General features: G+C 50.3%; 1 protein-coding gene across 4 annotated transcripts in view; it reads left to right on the top strand.

The window, feature by feature from the left end:
- The window catches only part of mlh3 (mutL homolog 3 (E. coli)), a 95,854-nt gene that overhangs the window by 10,010 nt on the left and 65,240 nt on the right, over nt 1-20,604 (top strand). For 3 of the 4 annotated variants that reach the window (XM_068038422.1, XM_068038423.1, XM_068038421.1), the window contains 2 exons: nt 16,603-16,707; nt 16,858-16,930. In XM_068038422.1, the coding sequence (XP_067894523.1) occupies nt 16,603-16,707; nt 16,858-16,930 (178 nt within the window). Of the gene's footprint in view, nt 1-16,602; nt 16,746-16,857; nt 16,931-20,604 lie in introns of those variants that run through there. The other variant, XM_068038424.1, reaches the window with a different exon arrangement.

The following is a 20,604-nucleotide window of genomic DNA, read 5'->3' as shown; positions in this document are numbered from 1 at the left end:
CTACATTGGCAGTCACTCAGGCAAACCCTCAATTCTAAAATTCTTATCCTTGTTTGCAGATCTCTCCATGTCCTCTCCCTATCTCTGTAATCTTCTACAGCTCTCTGAATATCTGAGCTTCTCCAATTCTGGCCTCTTGCACATTGCCCATTTTAATTGCTGCACAATTGGCGGCTGGGACTTCAATTGCTGAGGCCCAAAGCTCTGGAATTCCCTCCCTCACTGACCCACGCACAGTGTGACACATCCCTCACTGACCTACACACACATTGTGGCACATCCTCACTGACCGACACACACAGTGTGGCACATCCCTCACTGACCGAAACACACAGTGTGGCACATCCTCACTGACCGACACACACAGTGTGGCACATCCCTCACTGACCGACACACACAGTGTGGCACATCCCTCACTGACCGACACACACAGTGTGGCACATCCTCACTGACCTACACACACAGTGTGGCACATCCTCACTGACCTACACAGTGTGGCACATCCCTCACTGACCTACACACACAGTGTGGCACATCCCTCACTGACCTACACACACAGTGTGGCACATCCCTCACTGACCTACACACACAGTGTGGCACATCCTCACTGACCTACACACACAGTGTGGCACATCCTCACTGACCGACACACACAGTGTGGCACATCCTCACTGACCGACACACACAGTGTGGCACATCCTCACTGACCTCCACACAATGTGGCACATCCCTCACTGACCTCCACACACAGTGTGGCACATCCCTCACTGACCTCCACACACAGTGTGGCACATCCCTCACTGACCCACACACACAGTGTGGCACATTCTCACTGACCGACACACACAGTGTGGCACATCCCTCACTGACCTACACACACAGTGTGGCACATCCCTCACTGACCCACACACACAGTGTGGCACATCCTCACTGACCGACACACACAGTGTGGCACATCCCTCACTGACCCACACACAGTGTGGCACATCCCTCACTGACCTACACACACAGTGTGGCACATCCTCACTGACCTACACACACAGTGTGGCACATCCTCACTGACCTACACACAGTGTGGCACATCCCTCACTGACCTACACACACAGTGTGGCACATCCCTCACTGACCTACACACAGTGTGGCACATCCCTCACTGACCTACACACACAGTGTGGCACATCCCTCACTGACCTACACACACAGTGTGGCACATCCCTCACTGACCTACACACACAGTGTGGCACATCCTCACTGACCTACACACACAGTGTGGCACATCCCTCACTGACCTCCACACACAGTGTGGCACATCCCTCACTGAGCTACACACACAGTGTGGCACATCCCTCACTGACCTACACACACAGTGTGGCACATCCCTCACTGACCTCCACACACAGTGTGGCACATCCCTCACTGACCTCCACACAAAGTGTGGCACATCCCTCACTGACCTCCACACACAGTGTGGCACATCCCTCACTGACCTACACACACAGTGTGGCACATCCCTCACTGACCCACACACACAGTGTGGCACATCCCTCACTGACCTACACACACAGTGTGGCACATCCCTCACTGACCCACACACACAGTGTGGCACATCCTCACTGACCGACACACACAGTGTGGCACATCCTCACTGACCTACACACACAGTGTGGCACATCCTCACTGACCGACACACACAGTGTGGCACATCCTCACTGACCGACACACACAGTATGGCACATCCCTCACTGACCGACACACACAGTGTGGCACATCCTCACTGACCGACACACACAGTGTGGCACATCCTCACTGACCGACACACACAGTGTGGCACATCCCTCACTGACCTACACACACAGTGTGGCACATCCCTCACTGACCTACACACACAGTGTGGCACATCCCTCACTGACCCACACACACAGTGTGGCACATCCCTCACTGACCTACACACACAGTGTGGCACATCCCTCACTGACCTACACACACAGTGTGGCACATCCTCACTGACCGACACACACAGTGTGGCACATCCTCACTGACCTACACACACAGTGTGACACATCCCTCACTGACCTACACACACAGTGTGGCACATCCTCACTGACCGACACACACAGTGTGGCACATCCTCACTGACCTACACACACAGTGTGGCACATCCTCACTGACCGACACACACAGTGTGGCACATCTCTCACTGACCTACACACACAGTGTGGCACATCCCTCACTGACCCACACACACAGTGTGGCACATCCCTCACTGACCCACACACACAGTGTGGCACATCCCTCACTGACCCACACACACAGTGTGGCACATCCCTCACTGACCCACACACACAGTGTGGCACATCCCTCACTGACCGACACACACAGTGTGGCACATCCTCACTGACCGACACACACAGTGTGGCACATCCCTCACTGACCCACACACAGTGTGGCACATCCCTCACTGACCCACACACACAGTGTGGCACATCCTCACTGACCGACACACACAGTGTGGCACATCCCTCACTGACCCACACACAGTGTGGCACATCCCTCACTGACCCACACACACAGTGTGGCACATCCTCACTGACCGACACACACAGTGTGGCACATCCCTCACTGACCCACACACACAGTGTGGCACATCCTCACTGACCGACACACACAGTGTGACACATCCCTCACTGACCCACACACACAGTGTGGCACATCCTCACTGACCCACACACACAGTGTGGCACATCCCTCACTGACCCACACACACAGTGTGGCACATCCCTCACTGACCGACACACACAGTGTGGCACATCCTCACTGACCGACACACAGTGTGGCACATCCCTCACTGACCCACACACAGTGTGGCACATCCCTCACTGACCCACACACACAGTGTGGCACATCCCTCACTGACCCACACACACAGTGTGGCACATCCTCACTGACCCACACACACAGTGTGGCACATCCTCACTGACCGACACACACAGTGTAGCACATCCCTCACTGACCCACACACACAGTGTGGCACATCCTCACTGACCGACACACACAGTGTGACACATCCCTCACTGACCCACACACACAGTGTGGCACATCCCTCACTGACCGACACACACAGTGTGGCACATCCCTCACTGACCCACACACACAGTGTGGCACATCCCTCACTGACCCACACACAGTGTGGCACATCCCTCACTGACCTACACACACAGTGTGGCACATCCCTCACTGACCTACACACAGTGTGGCACATCCCTCACTGACCTACACACACAGTGTGGCACATCCCTCACTGACCCACACACACACTGTGGCACATCCCTCACTGACCCACACACACAGTGTGGCACATCCCTCACTGACCTACACACACAGTGTGGCACATCCCTCACTGACCTACACACACAGTGTGGCACATCCCTCACTGACCTACACACACAGTGTGGCACATCCTCACTGACCGACACACACAGTGTGTCACATCCCTCACTGATCCACACACACAGTGTATAGAACATAGAACATTACAGCGCAGTACAGGCCTTCAGCCCTCGATGTTGCGCCAACCTTTGAAACCATCTGACCTACACTATTCCATTTTCATCCATATGTCTATCCAATGACCACTTAAATGCCCTTAAAGTTGGCGAGTCTACTACTGTTGCAGGCAGGGCGTTCCACGCCCCTACTACTCTCTGTGCAAAGAAACTACCTCTGACATCTGTCCTATATCTATCACCCCTCAAATTAAAGCTGTGTCCCCTCGTGTTTGCCATCACCATCCGAGGAAAAAGGCTCTCACTATCCACCCTGTCCAGCCCTCTGATTATCTTATATGTCTCTATTAAGTCACCTCTTCTCCTCCTTCTCTCTAACGAAAACAACCTCAAGTCCCTCAGCCTTTCCTCGTAAGACCTTCCCTCCATACCAGGCAACATCCTAGTAAATCTCCTCTGCACCCTTTCCATAGCTTCCACATCCTTCCTATAATGCGGTGACCAGAACTGCACGCAATACTCCAGGTGCGGCCGCACCAGAGTTCTGTACAGCTGTAGCATGACCTCGTGGCTCCGAAACACGATCCCCCTACTAATAAAAGCTAACACACCATATGCCTTCTTAACAGCTCTATTAACCTGGGTGGCAACTTTCAGGGATTTATGTACCTGGACACCAAGATCTCTCTGCTCATCTACTCTACCAAGAATCTTCCCATTAGCCAAGTATTCTGCAATCCTGTTACTCCTTCCGAAGTGAATCACCTCACACTTTTCCGCATTAAACTCCATTTGCCATCTCTCAGCCCAGCTCTGCAGCCTATCTATGTCCCTCTGTAACCAACAACATCCTTCGGCACTATCCACAACTCCACCGACCTTCGTGTCATCCGCAAATTTACTAACCCACCCTTCTACACCCTCATTCAGGTCATTTATAAAAATGACAAACAGCAGTGGCCCCAAAACAGATCCTTGCGGTACACCACTAGTAACTAAACTCCAGGATGAATATTTACCATCAACCACCACCCTCTGTCTTCTTTCAGCTAGCCAATTTCTGATCCAAAGCACTAATTCACCTTCAATCCCATACTTCTGTATTTTCTGCAATAGCCTACCGTGGGGAACTTTATCAAACGCCTTACTGAAATCCATATAGACCACATCCACGGCTTTACCCTCATCCACCTGTTTGGTCACCTTGTCAAAAAACTCAATAAGGTTTGTGAGGCACGACCTACCCTTCACAAAACCGTGCTGATTATCTCTAATGAACTTATTCTTTTCAAGCGCTGCAGTGATTAGCACCGCAGCCTCACAGCTCCAGGGACCCGGGTTCGATTCCGGGTACTGCCTGTGTGGAGTTTGCAAGTTCTCCCTGTGTCTGCGTGGGTTTTCTCCGGGTGCTCCGGTTTCCTCCCACAAGCCAAAAGACTTGCAGGTTGATAGGTAAATTGGCCATTATAAATTGTCACTAGTATAGGTAGGTGGTAGGGAAATATAGGGACAGGTGGGGATGTTTGGTAGGAATATGGGATTAGTGTAGGATTAGTATAAATGGGTGGTTGATGTTCGGCACAGTCTCGGTGGGCCGAAGGGCCTGTTTCAGTGCTGCATCTCTAATCTAATCTAATCTAAGATGATTATAAATCCTATCTCTTATAACCTTTTCCAACATTTTACCCACAACCGAAGTAAGGCTCACAGGTCTATAATTACCAGGGCTGTCTCTACTCCCCTTCTTGAACAAGGGGACAACATTTGCTATCCTCCAGTCTTCCGGCACTATTCCTGTCGACAATGACGACATAAAAATCAAGGACAAAGGCTCTGCAATCTCCTCCCTGGCTTCCCAGAGAATCCTAGGATAAATCCCATCTGGCCCAGGGGACTTATCTATGTTCACACTTTCCAAAATTGCTAACACCTCCTCCTTGTGAACCTCAATCCCATCTAGCCGAGTAGTCTGTATCTCAGTATTCTCCTCGACAACATTTTCTTTCTCCACTGTAAATACTGACGAAAAATATTCATTTAACACTTCCCCTATCTCCTCCGATTCCACACACAACTTCCCACTACTATCCTTGATTGGCCCTAACCTATCTCTAGTCATTCTTTTATTCCTGATATACCTATAGAAAGCCTTAGGGTTTTCTTTGATCCTATCCGCCAATGACTTCTCGTGTCCTCTCCTTGCTCTTCTTATCTCTCCCTTTAGATCCTTCCTGGCTAGCTTGTAACTCTCAAGTGCCCTAACTGAGCCTTCACGTCTCATCCTAACATAAGCCGCCTTCTTCCTCTTGACAAGCTCTTCAACTTCTTTAGTAAACCACGGCTCCCTCGCTCGACAACTTCCTCCCTGCCTGACAGGTACATACTTATCAAGGACACGCAGTAGCTGCTCCTTGAATAAGCTCCACATTTCGATTGTGCCCATCCCCTGCAGTTTCCTTCCCCATCCTACGCATCCTAAATCTTGCCTAATCGCATCATAATTTCCTTTTCCCCAGCTATAATTCTTGCCCTGCTGTATATGCCTGTCCCTGCCCATCGCTAAGGTAAACCTAACCGAATTGTGATCACTATCACCAAAGTGCTCACCAACTTCTAAATCTAACACCTGGCTGGGTTCATTACCCAGTACCAAATCCAATGTGGCATCGCCCCTGGTTGACCTGTCTACATACTGTGTCAGAAAACCCTCCTGCACACACTGGACAAAAACAGACCCATCTAAAGTACTCGAACTATAGTATTTCCAGTCAATATTTGGAAAGTTAAAGTCCCCCATAACCACTACCCTGTTACTCTCGCTCCTGTCAAGAATCATCTTTGCTATCCTTTCCTCTACATCTCTGGAACTATTTGGAGGTCGATAGAAAACTCCCAACAGGGTGACCTCTCCTCTCCTGTTTCTAACCTCGGCCCAGACTACCTCAGTAGACGAGTCCTCAAACGTCCTTTCTGCCGCTGTAATACTTTCCTTGATTAACAATGCCACACCCCCCCCTCTTTTACCCTCTTCTCTGTTCTTAGTGAAACATCTAAATCCCGGAACCCGCAACATCCATTCCTGTCCCTGCTCTACCCATGTCTCTGAAATGGCCACAACATCGAGATCCCAGGTACCAACCCATGCTGCAAGCTCACCCACCTTATTCCGGATGCTCCTGGCGTTGAAGTAGACACATTTTAAACCAAGCTCTTGCTTGCCAGTGCCCTCTTGTGTCCTTATAACCTTATCTCTGCCCTCACTACTCTCAACATCCTGCACACTGGAACTACAATTTAGGTTCCCATCCCCCTGCTGAATTAGTTTAAACCCCCCCGAAGAGCACTAACAAATCTCCCCCCCAGGATATTGGTACCCCTCTGGTTCAGGTGAAGACCATCCTGTTTGTAGAGGTCCCACCTACCCCAGAAAGAGCCCCAATTATCCAGGAAACCAAAACCCTCCCTCCTACACCATCCCTGCAGCCACGTGTTCAACTCCTCTCTCTCCCTGTTCCTCACTTCGCTAGCACGTGGCACGGGCAACAACCCAGAGATAACAACTCTGTTTGTTCTCGCTCTAAGCTTCCACCCTAGCTCCCTGAATTTCTGCCTTAAATCCCCATCTGTCTTCCTACCTATGTCGTTGGTGCCTATGTGTACCACGACTTGGGGCTGCTCCCCCTCCCCCTTGGGGATCCCAAAAACACGATCCGAGACATCACGTACCCTGGCACCTGGGAGACAACACACCAACCGTGAGTCTCTCTCGTTCCCACAAAACCTCCTATCTGTTCCCCTAACTATGGAGTCCCCAATGACTAATGCTCTGCTCCTCTTACCCCTTCCCTTCTGAGCAACAGGGACAGACTCTGCGCCAGAGACCTGTATCCCATTGTCTACCCCTGGTAAGTCGTCTCCCCCAACAGTATCCAAAACGGTATACCTGTTGTTGAGGGAAACGGCCACAGGGGATCCCTGCACTGCCTCCTGGTTCCCTCTCCTTCCCCTGACGGTAACCCATCTACCTTCTTCTTTTACCTGAGGTGTGACTGCCTCCCGATAACTCCTCTCAATAATCCCCTCCGCCTCCCGAATGATTCGAAGTTCCTCCAGCTCCAGCTCCCTAACGCGGTCCTCGAGGAGCTGGAGCTGGGTGCACTTCCCGCAGATGCAGTCAGCAGGGACACCCTTGGCGACCCTTACCTCCCACATTCTGCAGGAGGAACATTCAACTGCCTTAACCTCCATTCCCACTATTCTAAATTCCCAAGTTTTTAACCAATCACACGATAAAACAAGAGAAATAGAAAAAGCCTTACCTTACCTACACACAACCGAGTCCTTTTTTTTGGTAAGAGGAGGAGGGCGGGTGGGAGACACTACAAGAGTAGTGTCTCGGGTTCAGAAACAGCCCAAATATATAGGTTTCTACTTACCCAGCAGTCCCTGCTCCACCGAAACTCCCGATGAAATTGACTTCCCAGCTGTTCACTCCTCGCTCGCAATGCCTGTGCTCCTGGAAAAGCTGCACAACGTAAAGTGTGGCACATCCCTCACTGACCCACACACACAGTGTGGCACATCCCTCACTGACCCACACACACAGTGTGGCACATCCCTCACTGACCTCCACACACAGTGTGGCACATCCCTCACTGACCTCCACACACAGTGTGGCACATCCCTCACTGACCTACACGCAGTGTGGCACATCCCTCACTGACCCACACACACAGTGTGGCACATCCCTCACTGACCCACACACACAGTGTGGCACATCCCTCACTGACCCACACACACAGTGTGGCACATCCCTCACTGACCTACACACACAGTGTGGCACATCCCTCACTGACCCACACACACAGTGTGGCACATCCTCACTGACCTACACACACAGTGTGGCACATCCCTCACTGACCCACACACACAGTGTGGCACATCCTCACTGACCCACACACACAGTGTGGCACATCCTCACTGACCTACACACACAGTGTGGCACATCCCTCACTGACCTACACACACAGTGTGGCACATCCTCACTGTCCTACACACACAGTGTGGCACATCCCTCACTGACCCACACACACAGTGTGGCACATCCCTCACTGACCTACACACACAGTGTGGCACATCCTCACTGACCTACACACACAGTGTGGCACATCCTCACTGACCTACACACACAGTGTGGCACATCCTCACTGACCTACACACAGTGTGGCACATCCCTCACTGACCTACACACACAGTGTGGCACATCCCTCACTGACCCTCACACAGTGTGGCACATCCCTCACTGACCCACACACACAGTGTGGCACATCCTCACTGACCTACACACAGTGTGGCACATCCCTCACTGACCCACACACAGTGTGGCACATCCCTCACTGACCCACACACACAGTGTGGCACATCCCTCACTGACCCACACACACAGTGTGGCACATCCCTCACTGACCCACACACACAGTGTGGCACATCCCTCACTGACCCACACACACAGTGTGGCACATCCCTCACTGACCCACACACACAGTGTGGCACATCCCTCACTGACCCACACACACAGTGTGGCACATCCTCACTGACCCACACACACAGTGTGGCACATCCTCACTGACCTACACACACAGTGTGGCACATCCCTCACTGACCTACACACACAGTGTGGCACATCCTCACTGACCTACACACACAGTGTGGCACATCCTCACTGACCGACACACACAGTGTGGCACATCCCTCACTGACCTACACACACAGTGTGGCACATCCCTCACTGACCCACACACAGTGTGGCACATCCCTCACTGACCCACACACACAGTGTGGCACATCCCTCACTGACCCACACACACAGTGTGGCACATCCTCACTGACCTACACACACAGTGTGGCACATCCTCACTGACCTACACACAGTGTGGCACATCCCTCACTGACCCACACACAGTGTGGCACATCCCTCACTGACCCACACACACAGTGTGGCACATCCCTCACTGACCCACACACACAGTGTGGCACATCCTCACTGACCCACACACACAGTGTGGCACATCCTCACTGACCTACACACAGTGTGGCACATCCCTCACTGACCCACACACAGTGTGGCACATCCCTCACTGACCTACACACACAGTGTGGCACATCCCTCACTGACCCACACACACTGCAGCACTCAAAATACTCAAAATGCATTTGAGGATACTGAGTGAAGTGGAGGCTCTGGCCATAATCTTCCAATCCTCCTTGAATGTTGGGTGGTGCCAGAGGACTGGAGGATACAAATGTTACATTCCTGTTCAAAAAAGGCAGAGGTATCAACCTAACAGCTATAGGCCAGTCAACCTAACATCAGTGGTAGGGAAATTTTTAGAGACAATAATCTGGGACAAAATTGATTGGCATTTGGAAAAGTATGGGTTAATAAATGAAAATCAGCATGGATTTGTTAAACGCAACGTTTGCTGACGTAATAGAGAGGGTTGACGAGGGTAATGCACAGTTAATGTGTATATCGACTTTTCAAAGGCATTTGATAGAACGCACCACTAAATAGCCTTGTTAGCAAAATTAAACCACATGCAGGAGAGAAAACTGAGAGTAGTGAATGGTTCTTTTTCAAACTGGAGGGAGGTATATCGTGGTGTTGCCCTCCCTCCCCCTCCCCCTCCCCCCAGAGATCGATACTAGGACCACTGATCTTTTTGATGATGAACTGGTCTTGGGTATACAGGGCTTAATTGCAAAGTTTGCAAATGCCTCAAAGCTCAGAAATGTAGTAACGCTTTGTCTTTCAGCACACCATTAACATACCGTTTGCCTTTGCTCCGTGACCTTCTGGTCAATTATTCTCTGTGACCTTGTCCTATCAACACCTTTATTTTTGTTATCTCTTGCCCCACCCCCCTCCGCTTTATTTGTTTAAAACCTATTACATGTCTAACCTTTGCCAGTTCTGATGAAGGGTCACTGACCTGAAACATTAACTCTGCTTCTCTCTCCACAGATGCTGCCAGACCTGCTGAGTATTTCCAGCACTTTCTTGTTTTTATTTCAGATTTCCAGCATCTGCAGTATTTTGCTTTTAATTTAATATAAACAATGGTACAATTTAAAAGGGGACAGAGAGACTGGGGAGTTTATGTGCACAGATCTTTGGCGATGGCAGGACAAGTTGAGAAGGCTGTTAAAAAAGGGAAATTTTGAAGGTTAACAACAGAGTATTATGGAATTTTTGTTTTATCAATAGAGGCATACAGAACAAAAGCAAGGAAATTCTGCTAAAAGTTTGTAAAACACTAGTTAGGCCTCAGTGGAGTATTGGCTTCAATAATAATGGGAGCTGAGAAGTGTGTGGAGATGAAGTTTAGCTGGGACCTGACAGCCATACAATGCAGTTGTGGTGGTGTGTGCAGTCATGCGGTGTGGGCATGGTAGGGGCTAGTTATACGGGGCAGGGATGGTGTGTGGGTCGGGGGGCGAGCATGCGGTGCAGGGATTGGGGGGAGGCTAGTTATATGGGCGGCTTTGGTTGAGGGGGCAGTCATGCAGCGTGGAGATGGTGGTGGGGGTGCAGTCATACTGTGCAGGGGTTGAGGGCGGGTGGCAGTCATATGGGCAGGGTTGGGAGGGGGGGGCGCAGTTATGCAGTCTGAAGGTAGTGATGGGCCAGTCATACAGTGGCAGTCATATGGGCAGGGGTGGGGGGGGCAGTTCTTCAGTGCAGGGGTTGGTGGTGGGGGGGCAGTCATATGGCGACGTTGGTCGGGGGGCAGTCATGCAGCATGGGGATGGTGGTGGGGAGGGCCAGTCAAACAGCGCCGGGGTGGTGGTGGGGGGGGGCCAGGCATATGGGCGGGGTTGGGGGTGCAGTCATGCAGCATGGGGTTAGTGGGGGGGGAGTGGGCAGCACAGTGGCGCAGTTGTTAGCAGCGCAGCCTCACAGCTCCAGCGACCCGGGTTCAATTCTGGGTACTGCCTGTGTGGAGTTTGCAAGTTCTCCCTGTGTCTGCGTGTGTTTCCGCCGGGTGCTCCAGTTTCCTCCCACCTCCAAAAGACTTGCAGGTTGATAGGTAAATTGTCCATTGTAAATTGCTCCTAGTGTAGCTAAGTGGTAGGAGAATGGTGGGGATGTGGTAGAGAATATGGGATTAATGTAGGATTAGTATAAATGGGTGGTTGTTGGTTGGCACAGACTCGGTGGGCCGAAGGGCCTGTTTCAGTGCTGTATCTCTAAATAAAAAATAAATAAAAAATACGGCACGGGGTTGGTGTGGGGACAGTCGGACAGCGTGGGGTGGTGGTGGGGGGAGACAGTCATACAGGGTGAGGTTGGTGGGGGGGCAGTCATACGGCATGTGGGTGGTTGGGGGGCAGTCATATGGTGCGGGGGTGGTGGGGGCAGCAGTTGTACAGCATTGCGGGGTGGGGGGGTGTGTGTCTCCTTCAGCAGCGCCTACCAAACCCACGACTTCTACCACCTAGAAGGACAAGGGCAGCTGATTCATGGGAACACCAGCACCTGCTAGTTCCCCTCCAATCACACACCATGCTGACTTGGAACTATATCACAGAATCGTGAAAACGCAGAAGGAGGCCATCGTGTCCGCACCAGCTCTCTGAAAGAGCAATTCCCTCAGTTCCATTTCCCTGCCTTGTCACCATAACCCTGCACATTCTTCCTTTTCATATAACTATCTAATTCCCTTTTATCGCCGTTCTTTCACTGACAGTGGGTCAAAATCCTGGAATTCCCTTGCTAACAGCTCTGTCGGTTGTACCTACACCAGACCACTACCATCTCTAGGGCAATTTGGGATGGGCAACAAATGCTCACATCCTCTGAATGAATAAGAACAAAGAACAAAGGAAATCACAGCACAGGAACAGGCCCTTCGGCCCTCCAAGCCTCTGCCGATCCAAATCCTCTATCTAAACCTGTCGCCTATTTTCTAAGGGTCTGTATCTCTTTACTTCCTGCCCATTCATGTATCTGTCTAGATACATCTTAAAAGACGCTGTCGTGCCCGCGTCTACCACCTCCGCTGGCAACGCGTTCCAGGCACCCACCACCCTCTGCGTAAAGAACTTTCCACGCATATCCCCCCCTAAACTTTTCCCCTTTCACTTTGAACTCGTGTCCCCTAGTAATTGAATCCCCCACTCTGGGGAAAAAGCTTCTTGCTATCCACCCTGTCTATACCTCTCATGATTTTGTACACCTCAATCAGGTCCCCCCTCAACCTCCGTCTTTCTGATGAAAATAATCCTAATCTACTCAACCTCTCTTCATAGCTAGCGCCCTCCATACCAGGCAACATCCTGGTGAACCTCCTCTGCACCCTCTCCAAAGCATCCACATCCTTTTGGTAATGTGGCGACCAGAACTGCACGCAGTATTCCAAATGTGGCCGAACCAAAGTCCTATACAACTGTAACATGACCTGCCAACTCTTGTACTCAATACCCCGTCCGATGAACGAAAGCATGCCGTATGCCTTCTTGACCACTCTATTGACCTGCATTGCCACCTTCAGGGAACAATGGACCTGAACACCCAAATCTCTCTGTACATCAATTTTCCCCAGGACTTTTCCATTTACTGTATAATTCACTCTTGAATTAGATCTTCCAAAATGCATCACCTTGCATTTGCCCTGATTGAACTTCATCTGCCATTTCTCTGCCCAACTCTCCAGTCTATCTATATTCTGCTGTATTCTCTGACAGTCCCCTTCACTATCTGCTACTCCACCAATCTTAGTGTCGTCTGCAAACTTGCTAATCAGACCACCTATACTTTCCTCCAAATCATTTATGTATATCACAAACAACAGTGGTCCCAGCACGGATCCCTGTGGAACACCACTGGTCACACATCTCCATTTTGAGAAACTCCCTTCCACTGCTACTCTCTGTCTCCTGTTGCCCAGCCAGTTCTTTATCCATCTAGCTAGTACACCTTGGACACCATGCGCCTTCACTTTCTCCATCAGCCTACCATGGGGAACCTTATCAAACGCCTTACTGAAGTCCATGTATACGACATCTACAGCCCTTCCCTCATCAACCAACTTTGTCACTTCCACAAAGAATTCTATTAAGTTGGTAAGACATGACCTTCCCTGCACAAAACCATGTTGCCTATCACTGATAAGCCCATTTTCTTCCAAATGGGAATAGATTCTATCCCTCAGTATCTTCTCCAGCAGCTTCCCGACCACTGACGTCAGGCTCACCGGTCTATAATTACCTGGATTATCCCTGCTACCCTTCTTAAACAAGGGGACAACATTAGCAATTCTCCAGTCCTCCGGGACCTCACCCGTGTTTAGGAAGTTGCAAAGATATCTGTTAAGGCCCCAGCTATTTCCTCTGTCACTTCCCTCAGTAACCTGGGATAGATCCCATCCGGACCTGGGGACTTGTCCACCTTAATGCCTTTTAGAATACCCAACACTTCCTCCCTCCTTCTGCCGACTTGACCTAGAGTAATCAAACATCTGTCCCTAACCTCAACATCCGTCATGTCCCTCTCCTCGGTGAATACCGATGCAAAGTACTCATTTAGAATCTCACCCATTTTCTCTGACTCCATGCATAACTTTCCTCCTTTGTCCTTGAGTGGGCCAATCCTTTCTCTCGTTATCCTCTTGCTCCTTATATATGAATAAAAGGCTTTGGGATTTTCCTTAACCCTGTTTGCTAAAGATATTTCATGACCCCTTTTAGCCCTCTTAATTCCTCGTTTCAGATTGCGCCTACAATCCCGATATTCTTTCAAAGCTTCGTCTTTCTTCAGCCGCCTAGACCTTATGTATGCTTCCTTTTTCCTCTGAGCTAGTCTCACAATTTCACCTGTCATCCATGGTTCCCTAATCTTGCCATTTCTACCCCTCATTTTCACAGGAACATGTCTCTCCTGCACGCTAATCAACTTCTCTTTAAAAGCCTCCCACATATCAAATGTGGATTTACCTTCAAACAGCTGCTCCCAATCTACATTCCCCAGCTGCTGCCGAATTTTGGTATAGTTGGCCTTCCCCCAATTTAGCACTCTTCCTTTAGGACCACTCGTCTTTGTCCATGAGTATTCTAAAATTTACGGAATTGTGATCACTATTCCCAAAGTAGTCCCCTACTGAAACGTCAACCACCTGGCCCGGCTCATTCCCCAACACCAGGTCCAGTATGGCCCCTTCCCGAGTTGGACTATTTACATACTGCTCTAGAAAACCCTCCTGGATGCTCCCTACAAATTCTGCTCCATCTAGACCTCTAACACTAAGTGAATCCCAGTCAATGTTGGGAAAATTAAAATCTCCTATCACCACCACCCTGTTGCTCCTACAGCTTTCCATAATCTGTTTACATATTTGTACCTCTATCTCACGCTTGCTGTTGGGAGGCCTGTAGTACAGCCCCAACATTGTTACCGCACCCTTCCTATTTCTGAGTTCTGCCCATATTGCCTCACAGCTCGAGTCCTCCATAGTGCCTTCCTTCAGCACAGCTGTGATATCCTCTTTGACCAGTAATGCAACTCCTCCACCCCTTTTACCTCCCTCTCTATCCCGCCTGAAGCATCGGTATCCTGGGATATTTAGTTGCCAATCATGCCCTTCCCTTAACCAAGTCTCAGTAATAGCAATAACATCATACTCCCAGGTACTAATCCAAGCCCTAAGTTCATCTGCCTTACCTATTACACTTCTTGCATTAAAACAAATACACCTCAGACCACCAGTCCCTTTGCTTTCATCATCTGTTCCCTGCCTACTCTTTCCCTTAGTCACGCTGACTTCATTATCTAGTTCCTTACAGGCTTTAGTTACTACATCCTTACTCTCCACTGACCTCATTTGGTTCCCATCCCCCTGCCACATTAGTTTAAACCCTCCCCAACAGCGTTAGCAAAAGCACCCCCAAGGACATTGGTTCCAGTCCGGCCCAGGTGTAGACCATCCAATTTGTAATAGTCCCACCTCCCCCAGAACCGGTCCCCATGTCCCAAAAATCTGAACCCCTCCCTCCTGCACCATCTCTCAAGCCACGCATTCATCCTGACTATTCTTTCATTTCTACTCTGACTGTCACGTGGCACTGGTAGCAATCCTGAGATTACTACCTCTGAGGTCCTACTTTTTAACTTGGCTCCTAACTCCCTAAATTCTGCTTGTAGGACCTCATCCCGTTTTTTACCGATATCATTGGTGCCTATGTGCACAACGACAACTGGCTGTTCACCCTCCCCCTTCAGAATGTTCTGCAGCCGATCTGAGACATCCCTGACCCGTGGAATGACAGGTCCCTGGGTGAGGGTCAAACAGATCATACGGTGGGGACTCGGACCGATTGGGGGATGAGTGAGAATGGATTCAGGGAGCTTACAGATTAGTTTATGGGGAGCTACTCCAGACCATGTCCCTCCCCATCACCCCTTTCCCCCCCACCCTCACTGTGGCATGTGGGTTGTGCCCAATATTCTGGGCACTATGCTTTGGAAAGATGTCAAGGCCTTAGTGAGGGTATAGAGGAGGTTTACAAGAATTGTATCAGGAATGAATGACTTCAGTTAAGTGGAGAGACTGGAGAAACTGAGGCTGTCTTCCTTAGAGCAGAGAAGGATAAGGGGAGATTTACTAACCGTGTTCAAAATCATGAAGGGTTTCAATAGAATAAAGAGAAACTGTTTCCTGTGGCAGAAGGGTCAGTAACCAGAGGACAATTGACAAAGAATTCAAGGTGAAAACCATGAGAATTTTTTTTTTACACAGCAGGTTGTTGTGATCTGGAATATGCTGCCTGAAAAGTTAGAAGCAGATGCAATCGTAACTTTCAGAAAGAAATTGGATAAATTCATGATAGCGAGAAATTTATAGGGCTATGAAGGAAAGAACAGTGGCCATATATGGGGGTAGTGAATGATGGGTCAGCTTTGGGGGATAGTGAATGATGGGCCAGGTACGGGGGGGTAGAGAATGATAGGTCAGGTACAGGGGTAGAGAATGGTTGGTATGTGGTGGTACTTGGCATGTTGATCTCTTTAACGTGTGTGCCCTGTGTGGCGCTGCTGTTCTAGGTCGCTGTCAATGTCAGCAATGAACAGGCTGGTACATTTGCAGTGAAGATCCACAACATCCTGTACCCTTACCGCTTCACCAAAGACATGATCAGCTCAATGCAGGTGAGAAGCTGACAACAACCACATACAGGGCAAACTGGGTGAGTGACATGCCTTTAATAAACCATCATGTTTAGATGCTGACATCTGGAGACAGGCCCTCAGCCTCCAGTGCTGCTTCCCTACCAGTTGTTTAATAATGGTGTCTTTCAGGTACTTAACCAAGTGGACAATAAGTTCATTGCATGTCTGATAAATACGAGGGACGACAAAGGAGCAACAACAGGTGAGCCTGCCTTGTGGCGATGGGAATAGGACTGCTCTGTGTATTTGGTGTTGAGTGGAGGGAGGTGGTGTGAGTGTTTGGCGTGGGGGCAGGGGGATGGTGAGTGTTTGGTGTTGGGAGGGGATGGTGAGCATTTAGTATGGGGGGGGGGGAAATGGTTAGTGTTTGGTGGGGGGGCGGGGGCGTTGGTGACTCATAGTCATACAGCACAGAAACAGGCCCTTCGGCCCATCGTGTCCGTGCCGGCCATCAAGCACCTATCTATTCTAATCCCATTTTCCAGCACTTGGCCTGTAGCTTTGTATGCTATGGCGTTTCAAGTGCTCATCAAAATACTTCTTAAATGTTGTGAGGGTTCCTGCCTCCACCACCTCTTCATGCAGTGTGTTCCAGATTCCAACCACCCTCTGGGTGAAAAAAGTTTTCCTCAAATCCCCTGTAAACCTCCTGTCAATTAGCTCAAATCGATGCCCCCTGGTTATTGATCCCTTCGCTAAGGGAAAATGTTTCTTCCTATCTAACCTATCAATGCCCCTCATAATTTTGTATACCTCAATCAGGTCCCCCCTCAGCTTTCTCTGCTCTAATTAAAACAACCCTAGCCTATTCAGTCTCTCTTCATAGCTGAAATGCTCCAGCCAGCTAACATCCCGGTGAATCTGCTCTGATCAGGGATCAGATCTAAACTCTGTAGTCCGGCCACATCCATCCGTGAATGGTGGTGGACAATTAAGGTGGAGGAGGTGCCTCCACCAATATCCCCATCCTCAATGATGGGGGAGCCCAGCACATCAGCGCGAAAGATAAGGCTGAAGCATTTGCAACAATCTTCAGCCAGAAGTGCCGAGTTGATGATCCATCTTGGCCTCCTCCTGAGGTCTCCAGATGCCAGACTTCAGCCAATTCGATTCACTCCGCGTGATATCAAGAAATGACAGAAGGCACTGGATACTGCAAAGGCTATGGGCCCTGACAATATTCCGGCAATAGTACTGAAGACCTGTGCTCCAGAACTTGCCACGCCCCTAGCCTAGCTGTTCCAGTACAGCTACAACACTGGCATCTACCCTGCAATGTGGAAAATTGGCCAGTTTGTCCTGTACACAGAAAGCAGGACAAGTCCAACCCGACCAATCACCGCCCCATCAGCGTACTCTCAAACATCAGTATAGTGATGGAAGGTGTCATCAACAGTGCCATCAAGCAGTACTTGCTTAGCAATAACCTGCTCAGTGACGCTCAGTTTGGGTTCCGCCAGGGCCACTCAGCTCCTGACCTCATTACAGCCTTGGTTCAAACATGGACAAAAGAGCTGAACTCAAGAGGTGAGGTGAGAGTGACTGCCCTTGACATCAAGGCAGCATTTGACCAAGTATGGCATCAACGAGCCCTAGCAAAACTGAGGTTAATGGGAATAAGGAGGAAAACACTCCGCTGGTTGGAGTCAGACCTAGCGCAAAGGAAGATGGTTGTGCTTGTTGGAGGTCAATCATCTGAGCAGGAGTTCGTCAGGATAGTGTCCTAGGCCCAACCATCTTCAGCTGCTTCATCAATGACCTTTCTTCAATCATAAGGTCAGAAGTGGGGATGTTCGCTGATGATTGCACAATGTTCAGCACCATTCTCAACTCCTCAGATACTGATGCAATCTATGTAGAAATGCAGCAAGATTTGGACAGTATCCAGGCTTGGGCTGATAAGTGTCAAGTAACATTCGCGCCACATAAGTGCAGGCAATGACCATCTCCAACAAGGGAGAATCTAACCATCTCCCCTTGACATTCAATGGCATTACCATCGCTGAATCCCCCACTATCAACATTCTAGGGGCTACCATTGATCAGAAACTGAACTGGAGTAGCCATATAAATATTGTGGCTACGAGCAGGTCAGAGGCTAGGAATCCTGTGGTGGGTAACTCACATCCTGACTCCCCAAAGCATATCCACCATTTACAAGGCACACGTCAAGATTGTGATGGAAGACTCTCCATTTGCCTGGATGGGTGCAGCTCCAACAGCACTCAAGAAGCTCGACACCACCAGGACAAAGCAGCCCGCTTGATTGGCGCCCCATCTACAAACATTCACTCTCTCCACCACCGACGCACAGTGGCAGCAGTGTGTACCATCTACAAGATGCACTGCAGTAACGCACCAAGGCTCCTTCCAAACCCGTGACATCTACCAACCAGAAGGACAAGAGCAGCAAATGCATGGGAACAGCACCACCTGCAAGTTCCCCTCCAAGTCACACACCATCCTGACTTGGAACTACATCGCCGTTCCTTCACTGTCGCTGGGTCAAAATCCTGGAACTCCCTTCCTAACAGCACTGTGGGTGTAGCAACCCCACATGGACTGCAGCGGTTCAAGAAGGCAGCTCACCACCACCTTCTCAAGGGCAATTAGGGATGGGCAATAAATGCTGGCCTGGTCAGCGACGCCCACATCCCAGGAATGAATTAAAAAAAAAATAAAGGCAAGTATCCCATATACCTTCCTAACCACCTTATCTACCTGTGCTGCTGCCTTCAGTGATCAATGGACAAGTAAACCAAGGTCTCTCTGACCCCCTGTACTTCCTCGGGTCCTACAATCCATTGTATATTCGGTTGCCATGTTAGTCCTCTCAAAATGCATCACCTCACACTTCTCAGGATTAAATTCCATTTGCCACTGCTCTGCCCATCTATATCGTCCTGTAATTTAAGGATTTCCTCCTCACAATTTACGACATCACCAATTTTCGTGTCATCTGCGAACTTACTGATCATACCTCACATATTCAAGTCTAAATCATTAATGTACACTACAAACAGCGAGGGTCCCAGTACCGATCCCTGCGGTACACCACTGGTCAAGGCTTCCACTTGCAAATGTGTGTTTAGTGTTGCGGGGGGGGGATGGTGAGTGTTTGGTGTCGGTGGGGGTGGATGGTGAGTGTTTGGTGTCGGGGGGGTGGATGGTGAGTGATTGGTATCGGGGGGGTGGGGGGGGGAAGGTGAGTGTTTGGTGTGGGGGAGGGGATGGTGAGTGTTTGGTGCGTGGGGAGGGGATGGTGTGTGTTTGGTGTGTGGGAGGGGATGGTGTGTGTTTGGTGTGGGGGGAGGGGATGGTGAGTGTTTGGTGCGTGGGAGGGGATGGTGTGTGTTTGGTGTGGGGGGAGGGGATGGGATGGTGAGTGTTTGGTGTCGGGGGAGGGGATGGTGAGTGTTTGGTGTCGGGGGAGGGGATGGTGAGTGTTTGGTGTCGGGGAGGGGATGGTGAGTGTTTGGTGTCGGGGAGGGGATGGTGAGTGTTTGGTGCGTGGGGAGGGGATGGTGTGTGTTTGGTGTGTGGGAGGGGATGGTGTGTGTTTGGTGTGGGGGGAGGGGATGGTGAGTGTTTGGTGCGTGGGAGGGGATGGTGTGTGTTTGGTGTGGGGGGAGGGGATGGGATGGTGAGTGTTTGGTGTCGGGGGAGGGGATGGTGAGTGTTTGGTGTCGGGGGAGGGGATGGTGAGTGTTTGGTGTCGGGGGAGGGGATGGTGAGTGTTTGGTGCGTGGGAGGGGATGGTGTGTGTTTGGTGTGGGGGGAGGGGATTGGATGGTGAGTGTTTGGTGTCGGGGGAGGGGATGGTGAGTGTTTGGTGTCGGGGGAGTGGATGGTGAGTGTTTGGTGTCGGGGGAGGGG

This window comes from Heterodontus francisci, chromosome 9 (assembly GCF_036365525.1).
Source record: "Heterodontus francisci isolate sHetFra1 chromosome 9, sHetFra1.hap1, whole genome shotgun sequence".
NCBI lineage: Eukaryota > Metazoa > Chordata > Chondrichthyes > Heterodontiformes > Heterodontidae > Heterodontus > Heterodontus francisci.
Note: the sequence above shows the minus strand (reverse complement) of the source record. Positions and strands in the feature narration are given on the sequence as shown.